We start from the raw sequence: 12,340 nt of genomic DNA on the forward strand, positions 1-12,340 counted from the left end.
CATGAATCTCCAAAGCCAAAGCCATCCATCTCTAAATTTAGTCTCCTCTCGCACACAGGAGACCCCCGCCCCGCCCGAGGATGTCCTGCTCCCCTCCTCGGTGGCTAGGTTTGCCCTAGTGAGTGCTCAGGTCCCCAGACTTTCCCAGCCTGGCGGAGCGTCGGACGCTGTGGGCGGGGCTCCGGGGCAGCGCCCCCCCCGGGGGGCGGGGCCTGCCGCTCTAGGGGCGAGGCCACCCGAGGCCGCTCCCCGCCCGCCCCCCAGCCCGCCCAGCTCGCCGATGCTATAAAGGGAAGCGACCCGCGGCCGGCGGGGCTGGCATTCCCGAGCCCCTGGCAATCCCGCAGCGTGGAGCGAGCGCCGCCGCCGAGGGTCGCCGGGCGCTGGAGCCATGACCCTCCGCCGACTCAGGAAGCTGCAGCAGAAAGAGGAGGCGGCGGCCGCCCCGGACCCCGCCGCTCGGGCTCCCGACTCGGAAGTCGCTCCCTCCACTCCAGCCCCGACCCCGGCCTCGGGCACCCGTGCTGCAGCCGCCAGCTCTGGGGCCCCCGGAGACGAGCTGTACGCGGCGCTGGAGGACTATCACCCGGCCGAGCTGTACCGCGCGCTCGCCGTGTCCGGGGGCACCCTGCCCCGCCGAAAGGTGCGTCCCCACCCCCCCAGCTCCCACGGCCCCCCAGCTCTCGGTACCCTCCGGTGTCCTTTCCCCGAGACCTGCTCAGCCCCTCAACATCCCGCATCTGTGCCCGCTGACCCCACAACATATTCCTCGGGGGCCACCGCGTCCCCCACCTAATTCCCCAGCCCGCTTTTCCCCACCCACACGTTCAGAACCTGCTCTCCCTCGGTCAGTCTCCTCGGCGCTCTCCTCCAAAGGCGCAAGCCTCCCCCCGCCGCGGCCCCCGCCTCCACGCCGCCCCCGATCTCCGCGGCTCCCCACTCCACTCCCCACTTGCCGCCGTCGCGTCTCGCTCCTCTCCTCCCCGAGCACCCCTTCTCCTGCTCGCTCCATCTGGCCCTCAGCACCCCTGTGCCCCGCCCCCCGTGCCCAGGTGTCTCGAGGCCCCCGGGACCCCTCGCCTGGGCTGTTCCAGTTGGAGCGGGGAGGCCTAGGGCTGCGGTCCCGCCGCTCGCCGGGGACACGCTGAGGTCTCAGAGCCCCGGGGGCAGAGGGAGGCGGGTGGACTCCCGAGAGTTCACCCTTCCGAGGGGACGCCCGGATTGCTGGGCTCCGGGCCTGCCGCCTTGCCCCGCGTCGGAGGTGTGGGGCGCGAGGCCACGGCTCCCGGGACTTCTCCGGGACCGGACGCGGTGGGAGGGGTCGCAGGGCGCCCGCGGGGCAGGAAGGATGCGAGCCGCGCCCGCCCTCTGAGTCTCCCCCTCCGCGGGGCTCTTCCTCTGGCCTGGGGGGACCTGAGCACTCAGAAGTGGGGACATAGACCCAGGTCAAGGAGAAGGAGCTGGTGGCCTTTCCCCGCTCAGCAACCCCCCCCCCCGCCCTTGGCTCCCCCCCATACAATGAACAGCTTGTTGAGAATTTGCATTTTATGAAAATCGGGTTGAAAGACAAAGGGGTCTCTCTCTATGCTGCCCAGTCCTTCCACCCTGGCCCATTTTGGAACTGCCCCCACCCCTGAGGCCAGTATTTGGTTCTGGAGAAAGAGGGCTCACTTCTCTTCCTCGTCTTGGGGCAGCCTGGGGGGAGGGTTAACTAGGGCATCGACGAGGAAGGCCCTGGGCTGTTTAGGGCCCATGGGAGGGAGCTGGTCTGGCATGGCCTCTTCCAAGGACCAATAATTTAGGGAAGGAGAGATACTAGTTGCTCCAGGGCCCCAAGGGGGCAGGAACCCTCAGCTCTGACCCCCCCCCCAAAAAAAACCCTCCCAATCTCTCTCCTAAGTATAGTGAGACTTAAGGACAAGTTTGAGGTCTGGTTTTGTTTGTTTTGTCCCAGAGAGCAACAAAATATATGGCAACATGGAGAAACCCAGGTGGAGCTGGGCGCAGCGGGCCACCTGCAGCAGGGATCCACAGTTGGTCCCTGAAACAGCCTGTAGTTTTGGGGAGGAGGGTTGGCCCTACTGTCCCCTGACTTTCCATGTTCAGGCTGGGATTGCCGGCTCTCCAGACCTGGGTCTCTGACCCCAGCTCCCCCAAGTCACTGTCTACGACTGAGAAAATAGGAGGAGATGCCCAATGGCGGTGGGGCGGGGCGGGGGCGGGAGTCTCTGGTGTACCTTGGTAGGTAAGTCCAGGGTTCCCCTGCCCTTCTTTGGGAACATCTGGAAAGAGCCCCTGCCTCAGCTTTCAGAGTCTGAAAGGTCTGAGTCCTGCAGACATACACCCTGAGGGTAGAGATTATTCTATCTAGATTAATGAGTCCCCCTTGTTCCCCCCCCAGCATCCCCCCCCCCCCCCCGGCCTGGGCTAGCCCAGTGCTTACCCAGTTCCTGCATCTGGAACCCAGTAGGACTGTTGTGTCCCCACAGCCTCAGTCTCACTTATGGGGTAGAGCCTGAGGGAGACCTCTGTGCAGTGATGCTGGAGGGGCATTTGGCAAAGTTACGCTGGCACCAAAGCAGGTATGGAACTGGGACCAGACAGGCAGGCGACAGGAAGTGAGGTGCTGGGTCCAGGGCTGGAGCCCAGGGGAGGAACTTCGCGGAGTAGGACTCTCAGCCTCTGCCCGAGGACAGTCCCCCTCTCACCTGCTCCTTCCTCTCTGTCTTCCTACCCAGGGCTCAGGATTCCGCTGGAAGAATCTTGGCCAGAGTCCTGAACAGCAGCGGTGAGTCCCTAGCACCGCAGCCCCTGCCCTGGTCCACAAGGGTGAGGTGCTGGGGTGGGTGTGCACGGCTGCACGACAGAGCTCTCAGCCCAGGGGGACTCATTCTTTCAGCATGCTTCCCTCACTAAGGGTGAGGGGCAGGTGGGGGTGTGGGCTGTGTTAAGGGGGTGGCAGAGAAAGGAGGTAGGGACTTTTGAGTCATCAGGTGCTCCTCATGCCACCCCCAGTCCCTGCCAGTTACCCCTCCCTGAGGAGATCTGGATCTGGGAGGTGGAGAAGTGGAAGTCTTCAGGGCTCCCCTGAACTCTCCCGGCCCCAGCTAGTCCCGGGGTCCAGACCCTAGCCCGGCTGCTGGAGTCTGCTCCCATCCTGGGGTGTCCCTCTTCGGAAGCATCTGCGGTGAGGGCAGAAGTAGGCGCTGACCTCAGGCCCCACATTGCTCAGTCTCATGCAGATTGGGGCCTGGCTTCTAAAATGGATCAGCAGACTACAGCCTGATGGCCAGATTGGCCCGTTGAGCCCTCGAGCTAAGAGCTGTTTTTCTATTTCCAAAGGGTTGTAAAAATAACAACAAAGAACAATATATGACAGAGGCCGAATGGAGCCCGCAAAGAAAGCCTAAAATACGTACTATCCTGGCCCTTTGCAGAAAAAAGTTTGCCAACACTTGAAGAAACCCAGAGAACACTGGGGTAACACATAACTTCAGTCACCTTACTCCCCAGCCCAACGCACAACACACGCAGAGGGGGGAAGTCCTCCCTTCACAGTGGGGAGGAGCTCAAGTTAGGGCTGGGAGTTGCTTCTCAGCATTTGGGGGGCATCTAGGTCAGGCTGGGCCCTGTGGGCCTGGGTCTCAAAGGCCTTTCCGAGGCTGTGAGACTTAAGAGGCCTCTGGAGGCTGCTTTCACTCTGCCTCTGGCGGGGCGGGAAGGAAGGGGGTGGGGGTGGGCAGAGGAAACTCTGGGCTCCCCCAGCAGGCGAGGATCTGGAGCAGCTCCAGACCATTGTGTCCAGTGGGCAGGCCTTCAGTGCGGGAAGGGGCGGCCTCGAGGCTCCCCTCCCCCCAGCCTCACATCTGGTGGGCTGGCCCGCTGCAGCTGGGAGGAGCAGCTGTGGTCTGGGCTGAGCCTCGTGACTGGCCTCCGAGGGTGGGGCCAGCCCTCTCCCCAAGGCTGCGGAGTAGAGAGGCTCAGGGCTGGGGCCGAATTTGGGGCCTCAGCAAGTCAGTGAGTGGTACTCTAGGGCTCACTAGAAAGCTGGAGGAGTGGCTCAAAAGCTCTGAGAGTCCATTCCCACTGGGGGCCAGCCATTTGCAGTGCCTCCCTGCACTGGAGGCTAGATTGATTCTCTGTGGCTCCATGAAGCTGATTTCGGCTGGGGATTGGGACAGGCATTCCAACAACCTGTGATGAGAGTGAGTTGTCGCTGGAGACCGTGAGCCCTGCCTGGGTGTTCTAGAGCAGACCCCAACATCAGTGGAAGGCCACACTAGGGGACCACCAAGCTCCTTTCAATCCTGACCGTCCTGAAATGGCCCCCGTGTCCCCTTGCAGGAAAGTGCTGACTTTGGAGAAGGAGGAGAACCAGACCTTCGGCTTTGAGATCCAGGTGGGAGAAGCTGGGTACAGAGGGAGCGAGGGATCGGGGGCGGGGGGAGGGCCAGTCTGAGGGATGGCTGGCCCCTGCCACACCCCTGGCCGATGGTCCCCTTGTCTCTTACAGACTTACGGCCTTCACCACCGGGAGGAGCAGCGCGTGGAAATGGTGACTTTTGTCTGCCGGGTTCATGAGTCCAGCCCTGCCCAGCTGGCTGGGCTCACACCAGGTGAGGTCTGAGCCCAGGACACAGGGCTCCGGGAAGGTGGTATGACCTTACCCCCAAGCAGAGGGGGTGAGAAATCTCTACCGAAATCAATTCCCCTTCCTCCTCCTGTTTTGAGAAAGCCAAAAAGAAGAGTGGATAGAATCTAGGCTTTGGATCGAGGCAGATTTGCCATTTACTGTGTGATATCGAGCAGTCCCATCTGCAAAATGGGGGCAATAACATGCCCAGGGGTTCCCTAGGCACAGAGCCAGGGCCTGTAAATAAATGGCAGATGTTGCTGCTGGTGTTTTGACTCCTGGCAATCAGGCCATCCAGCCCAGGGCAGGAACTGGGGAAGGCGCAACATTCCATTCGATTTGCTTGATGTTGGAGATCAGAGCCTATCCCGCACCGTACCTGTGTTACTTCCTCTAACAAGGAAATGATATGGTGCCTCCAGTAGGGGACCCTTGGGATTGGCCAAATCTAGAGCCCCCTGGTCCCAGGAAGGGGATTGAGACCGTATGAACTGACCACCTCCCCCACTCTATCACCACTTTCTTCCCTAAGCCCCCACCTCCATGCGCACTCGCGGGGGGCCCCTGGTAGCCAAGTGGTGTACCGCAACTTTGCAAAATACCTTCGTATCCACTCTCCCTCCTGATTCCCGAAGTAGCCACAGTAGGGATCCACACCCCTTTTTTTACAGATGGGAAATGGGCCCTCGGAGATGGTGGCTTGCCCTGCCTGGAGTCAGGAGGTTCTGCGATGGCAGAACAGGGTCTCAGAAGCTGAGGCCTCGCATGCCGGGGGCCAGTGTCAGTTCCCAGCTGTGTGCTACTCATCCTGACCCCTTCCTGTCTTGGCTGGGTCTCATGACCGCCTGTGGGCTAGACAGAAGTAACCAGCTCCAGGGGCAGCCCAGGGTTGCTGAGAGGGCTCAGTCTTTGGGGACAGTTTCCTGAAGGTGGGGTGAAGGTGTAGGTATAGGAGGGCCTGACCCCTGCGCTGGGGTGCTGGGCCAGGAGGAGGTTTCCCCACAACCATGAGGAGTGGTGGGAGGGAGCTCAGGAGTGTCCTGTGGGATTATTACGCTGACCCTTTCCGGCTCGGGTAGGGGACTGGAATTCTTCCATCATGCCACAAGGAACAGATGCTGACCCCCCCTCTCTGCCTGGCAGGGGACACCATCGCCAGTGTCAATGGCCTGAACGTGGAAGGCATCCGGCATCGAGAGATCGTTGACATCATTAAGGCGTCCGGTAACGTCCTCAGGTATGTCCGGGGGCCGCAGTCCCTGAGGATTCCCGAACTCAGCTTCTCTCAGTGTCTCCACGCCCTGTGGGCTCACTCAGCCTTTGGTTCCCCAACCTCCTCAGGCTGGAAACTCTGTATGGGACGTCCATTCGGAAGGCCGAACTGGAGGCCCGTCTGCAGTACCTGAAGGTAAAGCAGCCCAGATAATGTTCTGCCTCCACCCTCTTCTTCCCAAGCCCCTGCCCGCCACCCCCCCCCAGGCCTCACTCTTTTTTGTAGAGGCCCATTTACCTGTCTGAACCTGCTTTTAACCTTAAGATTTCTTCTGTGTACTGCCTGACCCCTCAGTCTGTCTATACCCACCTCCTGCTTGTTTCTTGCTAGCTCCTGACAGTGAGGCGGGGGGTGTCTCTTGCAGCAAACCCTGTATGAGAAGTGGGGAGAATACAGGTCCCTAATGGTGCAAGAGCAGCGGCTGGTGCATGGTGAGTGGACTCGGGCTGCAAAGGGCCCCTTCTGCCCTACTGATACCCCTCTTCATGCTTCCCCCTCAGAGCCGAGGGGGTTACTTCCCTGGCCAAAGTGAAGAAAGGTTTGTTGAGCTACTACTTCGGGCACAACACTGCCCTGGGCTACTTAACTGCGCACACATTTTTAGTTCATTCTCACAATAGCCTTCTGCTAGTAAGCATTAGTATCATCCCATTTCACAGATGGGAACAGCAAGGCTCAATGAGCCAGTTTCAGACACCTTCCGGGGCCCTTGTGTTTCCCGTGGTCCTCCTAAGGACTTGAGTGTAGAATCCTGTTGTGCAGGGGAGGGAAGTGGGGCTTAGGCCAGGGGCCACACGGATGGTCAGCAGGAAGGAGCGGAGGTCCCCTCCCCGTGCCCTCTGACCGCCCGCCCTTGTGTCCTCTGCCCTGGCAGGCCTGGTGGTGAAGGACCCGAGCATTTACGACACGTTGGAGTCGGTGCGCTCCTGCCTGTACGGGGCCGGACTGCTCCCGGGCTCGCTGCCCTTCGGGCCCCTGCTGGCCGCGCCCGGGGGTCCCCGCGGGGCCGCACGGCGGCCCGGGGGCGACACGGACGACGCCGTCTACCACACGTGCTTCTTCGGGGGCGCGGAGCCGCCCGCGCCGCCGCCGCCCCCCGCCCGCGCGCCCGGCCCGGGCCCCGCCGAGGCTCCTGCGTCCGCGCCCCGGGCCGCCCTGAGCCGCAGCGCCAGCGTGCGGTGCGCGGGCCCCGGCGGCGGCGGCGGCGGCGGCGGCGGGGCGCCGGGCGCGCTCTGGACTGAGGCCCGCGAGCAGGCCCTGTGCGGCCCGGGCCTGCGCAAAGCCAAGTACCGCAGCTTCCGCCGGCGGCTGCTCAAGTTCATCCCCGGACTCAACCGCTCGCTGGAGGAGGAGGAGAGCCAGCTGTAGGGGCGGGGCGGGCGGGGAAGGTATTTATTTATTTATTCGATCCAGCCAGTGCAGAAAGGGGGCGGGGGGGGGCGGGTACCCGGGCCGAGGGGACCCCAGGAGCCCAGCGCAGCGGGAGAGGGTCCTTGCCAGCCGCAGCTGGGCTGCTGGTGCCTGGCTGTCTCTGCGGGCCCCAGATCCTTTTACTCCTCCTCCCCTAAACCACAGTGGGAGGTGGGGCAGGGAGAACCAGGCAAGCTTGGGTTGGGAGAGGTTTGGGGGCGTTCATCCTACATCTGGGTCAGTAGTGCCTTGTGGGGTGTCCAGGAAAACCCCTCTGGAGGGGAGGAACCCTGTCCCACGAAGCCCTCTCCTCAGCTTTACTTGCTCCTCACCTTTGGCCTGGGGGAGAAATGGCTTCTGGTCAGTAGTCCCCCCTACTCTCCACACGTATACACCGTCCCAGTTAACCAGCGGGCCCCTGAAGGGGCCGAAGGTGCTGGGTCCCCTGCTTCCCGGCTTTGAACCCTAAGGGCTTGGCCCCTTCCAGGGGCCTGTAACTAAGTTGGGTCCTGCCGGGCAGGGGTCCTGGGTTCCCTGCCTCTTGGGGGACAGGAGTGGGCATGTCCAGGTGGGGTGGGGGCGGCACACTGTTCCACCGTTTTGCATATTGTTGCTTCTGAACCACAAACTGTATAAAATTGACGTTTTTTTGCATCTGTTGTCCGCGTGTTGACTGCCTGGTGGGGGGCAGGATTGGGCTCCAGCAAACTCTGACTCTACCACGCATCCCTCCCCCCCAACACACACTTGGGCGTGAGCGCGCGTGCACACACACACACACACACACCCCTACACTGTATTTTACATCTTATTTGCTTGGAGCCTGCAGCCAGGGGAATAGTCTGGGGGATTTTGACTTACATGTATGAACCTGAGCAAGAGGCCCCACACCCTCTTCAGAACTTGGGCCTCTTATTTAAGTGCATTTTGAACCTCCCTTCCCAAATACAACAGGTGGTGGCCAAGGTTTGTCTCAAGTCCTTAACTATCCCTGTGCAAATAACGTGCTTGGAATCTTCTCGGGGCTGGGCCTGGGTCTCCCACAGAGGAGGCCTTAGCCACTGGCCACCCAACCTGTGACAGGCCTAACCACTGACCACCCATTGTTGTTTGTCCAGAACTCCTCACTGGTTCCCCAGTACTCCTAGAATAAGTTTCTAACTCCCAGGCTGGGTTATCTGACCCCCGCCTGCCTCATTTTCCTGTCTTCCTTCTCTGGCCCCTTTGCTGTTAATCTGATATGCTTCAGATCCCATCCGCCCGAGGCTCTGCATTCACTCTTCCCATAATTGGCCCCTTCAGTCTTCAGCTCTGCCTCCCAAAGGACTCCCCACCCAGTCTAAAATACAGTCACACCTTCCACTGTGAAGCCCTGGCTTTTTCTGCCATACGACTCATCACCATCTGCAGTTGTCTTGACTTTTGTGGAGTCTGGTGTTGGCCTGGCCCCCCCTCCGTGGGACGATGCACACTCCTTGCAGTAGAGCCCAGGGACCTTTCCTGTCTTCTCTGCGGCTTTAGTTCTTGCCTGATACTAGCTCATAGTAGAACCCCAATAACTACAGTGCGTGCTCCCAGCATCTCCACCTTTCTTTGAGGTGACCCAGGGCAAGTGACCTGTCCAGGGTCACACAGAAAGCAAGTAGCAGAGCTAGGCCTGGAACTTGAGACTCCTGTGCCAGTGCTCGCTGGCAGTGACCAGCATACAAGGAGCAGCTTTAAGGGGTCTAAGTGGCACCTTCCCCCAGCCAGGCCATCTCCTACCCTCTCTGTCCTGCACGGTACTGCACTTGCTTTCCCGAATGGGCTCCCCGCTACCTCTCTTGCCTCCAGACCATCCCTCCCCCTAGTAGTTTGGGTGATCTTTCTGAAAAGGAAATCAGATCATAACCCTCCTCACTTGAAACCCCTTATGGCTTCCCCTGGAATAAAAGAATAAAATCCAAACTATTGCCTATGGCTTATCCTAACATGTCCGTCTGGGCAGACAAATTACAAAAAGACATCCCTTCCTCTGAGTTGACAGCAGCCACAGGGGCCCAAGAATTTGGTAACTGGGAGACTTTGTGCAGTGCACAACATCTGCGATTGTACTGGGATGCCTTGCAGGAGGCCCTCCGGGGTGAGGTCTCTATCTCTCTCTTCAAGCTCAAATTGTTTCTCCTTCCGTGTCACTTCTCAAGCTTAAGCCACACTAGTCTTCCTGGTCTAACTCCTCAAATACGCCAAGCTCTTTCTTGTCTCCGCCCTTTGCCTGTGCTGTGCGCTCTGCCTGGAACACTCTTCTTTACAAGACCGATTCCTCCATCCTGCAGCTTCAGCTTAAATACTTCCTCACAGAGCTTTCCCAGATCAGTAGTTCCCTGTCCTCGTTACTCTTTCTCTTGAGCCCTCTAGTTTTTGTTTTTTGGTTTTTTTTTTTCTTTACAGCACTTACCCCCCATTGGTAATTATATGGCTTCTTCTGTATAGACAGGTCTTCTGCCTCCCTAAGGCAGGAAGCTCAGCCTTGGTTACATTGTACCTCCAGGGCCTAACACAGCAGGTGCTCCATAAACAGGAATGCTTCCATGGGGCCAGGCCAGCAGAGGGGTGACCACCACCTCTCCACCGCCCCCCCCCCAGTGAAGAGGTCCCTCCCCTGCTCCAGCTGCTGCTGGCATCTGTGGGCGCCTCTCATGATATCCCTTTGGGGCTAGGTGTCAGTTCCAGCCCGGGCACCTGCACCTGGCCGCTTTGCGCTCCCTGGTTCCGGTGGGGGTGGGGGTGAGGAGGAGAACATTTGATTAAGAAAATGGAGCTTCCCCAAGCTCCCTGTTTGAACAGCTGCTCTGCAGCCACGACAAACAGCAGCTCCCGGAGGCTCGGGTCTCGGCGCGGGGGGGGGGCGGGGGGGGGCTCTCCTACCTTTGTTCCCAGAGCCCAGGACTCAGGACTGCCGGGAGCCCGGCCAAGCGGGCAAAGCCCGGCGCCTTGCTGGGGGCGGGGTCTGCAAGGGCCGGCCCGGCTTTCTCCGCCCAGCAGATACCCAGCCCCTCCCTGACCAGCCTCTTCCTCCCCTCCTCCCCTCCTCCCCTGCAGCTAGTCTTGGGAGGGCTGCCCGGACCCCCTCACCCAGGTGGAAGGGGGCTCCTGGCCCGGGGCGCACACCGAGGAGGGTGGGGGCTGGACCCCACCTCCCAGATGATGGGATGACGGCACCGGCACAGCAGCCTCCTGCCGTGTAGGTGGGTGACAGGGAGTGACTAATGTGTGAGCTGCGATGCTAAAAATTAACCCAGGGATCGTGTTTGGTGGAGGGTGGGGGTGGATGGGAAGGGAGCAGGGACAGGGAAGAGTGTGTGGCTGGTATTCCCCCTGCCCTGCCTCCCCTCTTTCATCTTCCACCAGCCTTCTGGTCCTCTCAGTGCCCCAGGGGACTCTGTGGGAGCCCTTCCCCACCCCAGGCCAGGAGGGACCCCCGAACAATTCCAGGGAGAAGAGGGGACACCACTGTAGGTCTTGTGCGTGGTAGAGTGAGGACACAGCCTTGCAGATGGAGCTCTGGTCTGAGGTCCCTACAGAGCCCTGCATCTTCCCGCCCTCTCCCTGGCGTGATGGCCGCGCGCCCCTGAGCCCCCTGGTTCTCCCCCCCTCTGCCCAGGCCTGAGCTCTGCTCAGGAGTGGAGTGGCGAGCAGAAGTAGCCAGGGCACAGAGACAAGGGCAGGTTTTGCATCAGGAGGTGGAGTTGCGGGGGGCGCTGTACCTGAAGGAAAGGACCAGGGACTATCTCCCAGAGCACCTCTACGTACCGGCACTGGGTGAAACACTTCCAGAGCCATCGACCACTTAGGCCTCACAGCGGATCTGAGAGCCATGTGCCACTGTCCCCATTTTGCAGATGAAGAGAAGCTAAGAACTGGAGAGGTTAAGGTAGCGTAGCTGCTACCTGGCAGAGCCAGCATTCCCTCATATGTGTTTGTGTCTAGAGCCCGGATTGAGCAGAGGGAAGACTTCCTGGAGGAAGGAGTGTGAGGACGGGATGTCAAGATGGTAGGGACTGTTGAGAGGAAGTGAGCCTCTAAGGCTGTGGGGATGGAAAGTGGGAGCATGGACAGTGGATGAAAGGTGGGACCGCAGGGAGCAGGGTCTGAGATGTGCCAGAGAGCAAATGGAGATCAGGTCCAGAGGGATCAAGCCTCCATGTATGTGGGTGCTGTGCTGGAGTGAGGTGAGAACATTCTCATCAAGGGATTGGGCTCTTGAAACTGGGCTCTGGGGGCCACAAAGGGGCTTGGGCTTGGAGAAGAGCTTTTTTTTTTATTAAAGATTTTGTTTATTTATTTGACAGAGAGAGACACAGTGAGAGAGGGAACACAAGCAGGGGGAGCAGGAGCTTCCCGCGGAGCGGGGAGCCCGACATGGGGCTCGATCCCAGGACCCTGAGATCAGGACCTGAGCTGAAGGCAGACGCTTAAGGACTGAGCCACCCCGGCGCCCCTGGAGAAGAGCTTTGTTGACACACATGAGAAAACACGTTAGAAGGAGTAATTCAGAAACACTCCTATTTTGCTTGGAGACAAAACCAGAGAACTTGAGCTGAATGGCTGCAGGAGAAGAGATAAGATAGGAGAAGGCACTTTCTGCTCACTAATTAGTCACTCCTAAAATCGGGGAAGTGAGAGGCTGCCGGACTCCCCAAAGGTCAGGAGAAATGCCAGGCTGTCTAGTTGGGAGGCTGTCTGGCCCTGCATTGACGGCTGGATGGGATGGCCTAAAGGAGGGAGGGCTGGGCTGAGGCAAGTGAGAGAGAAAGGAGCCTGGGGCAAGGAGAAGGCAGGGGACCAAGGAGGGCGCCTTAGAGCAATTACAGAGCCAAAAAAAAAGGAGATGACACGGCAGAGAAGAGCAGGCATGCCTGACCCCTAGTGGTGACCTCAGGACACCGCACCTCTCTCAGCCCTGACCTTACTGGCGTCAGACCTGGCAGAAGTAAGGAGGCACCTCCCCCACCCCCCCCACCCCATCAGCCAAGTGCTGTGAG

The 12,340-nt window shown here is 60.0% G+C and overlaps 1 protein-coding gene across 2 annotated transcripts; it reads left to right on the forward strand.

Moving 5' to 3' along the window:
- The first annotated feature begins 302 nt into the window (after positions 1–302).
- On the forward strand, positions 303–7,274 carry TAMALIN (trafficking regulator and scaffold protein tamalin). Of its 2 annotated transcripts, XM_028125603.2 has the most exons (8): positions 303–643; positions 2,739–2,788; positions 4,345–4,399; positions 4,514–4,616; positions 5,777–5,870; positions 5,975–6,041; positions 6,271–6,337; positions 6,781–7,274. In XM_028125603.2, exons 1-8 carry the CDS (start codon positions 392–394, stop codon positions 7,272–7,274), a joined length of 1,182 nt encoding a protein of 393 aa, XP_027981404.2. In that variant the 5' UTR covers positions 303–391. The 2 variants fall into 2 exon arrangements, with proteins under 2 accessions (XP_027981404.2, XP_027981405.2); XM_028125604.2 differs by lacking the exons at positions 303–643; positions 2,739–2,788; positions 4,345–4,399; positions 4,514–4,616 and adding an exon at positions 4,658–4,682.
- Positions 7,275–12,340: the final 5,066 nt, after the last annotated feature.

Source organism: Eumetopias jubatus, unplaced genomic scaffold (genome assembly GCF_037043125.1).
Source record: "Eumetopias jubatus isolate StellerSeaLion01/CBP00866 unplaced genomic scaffold, mEumJub1_p1.0 scaffold_8, whole genome shotgun sequence".
Taxonomy (NCBI): Eukaryota; Metazoa; Chordata; class Mammalia; order Carnivora; family Otariidae; genus Eumetopias; species Eumetopias jubatus.

Bases quoted from the DNA above. Each gene is read 5' to 3' on its own strand.
- TAMALIN (XM_028125603.2), top strand. From the start codon at position 392: ATGACCCTCCGCCGACTCAGGAAGCTGCAGCAGAAAGAGGAGGCGGCG. The intron at 2,789-4,344 runs GTGAGTCCCTAG...GTCCCCTTGCAG, and splicing joins CAGAGTCCTGAACAGCAGCG to GAAAGTGCTGACTTTGGAGA. The intron at 4,617-5,776 runs GTGAGGTCTGAG...TCTGCCTGGCAG, and splicing joins GCTGGCTGGGCTCACACCAG to GGGACACCATCGCCAGTGTC.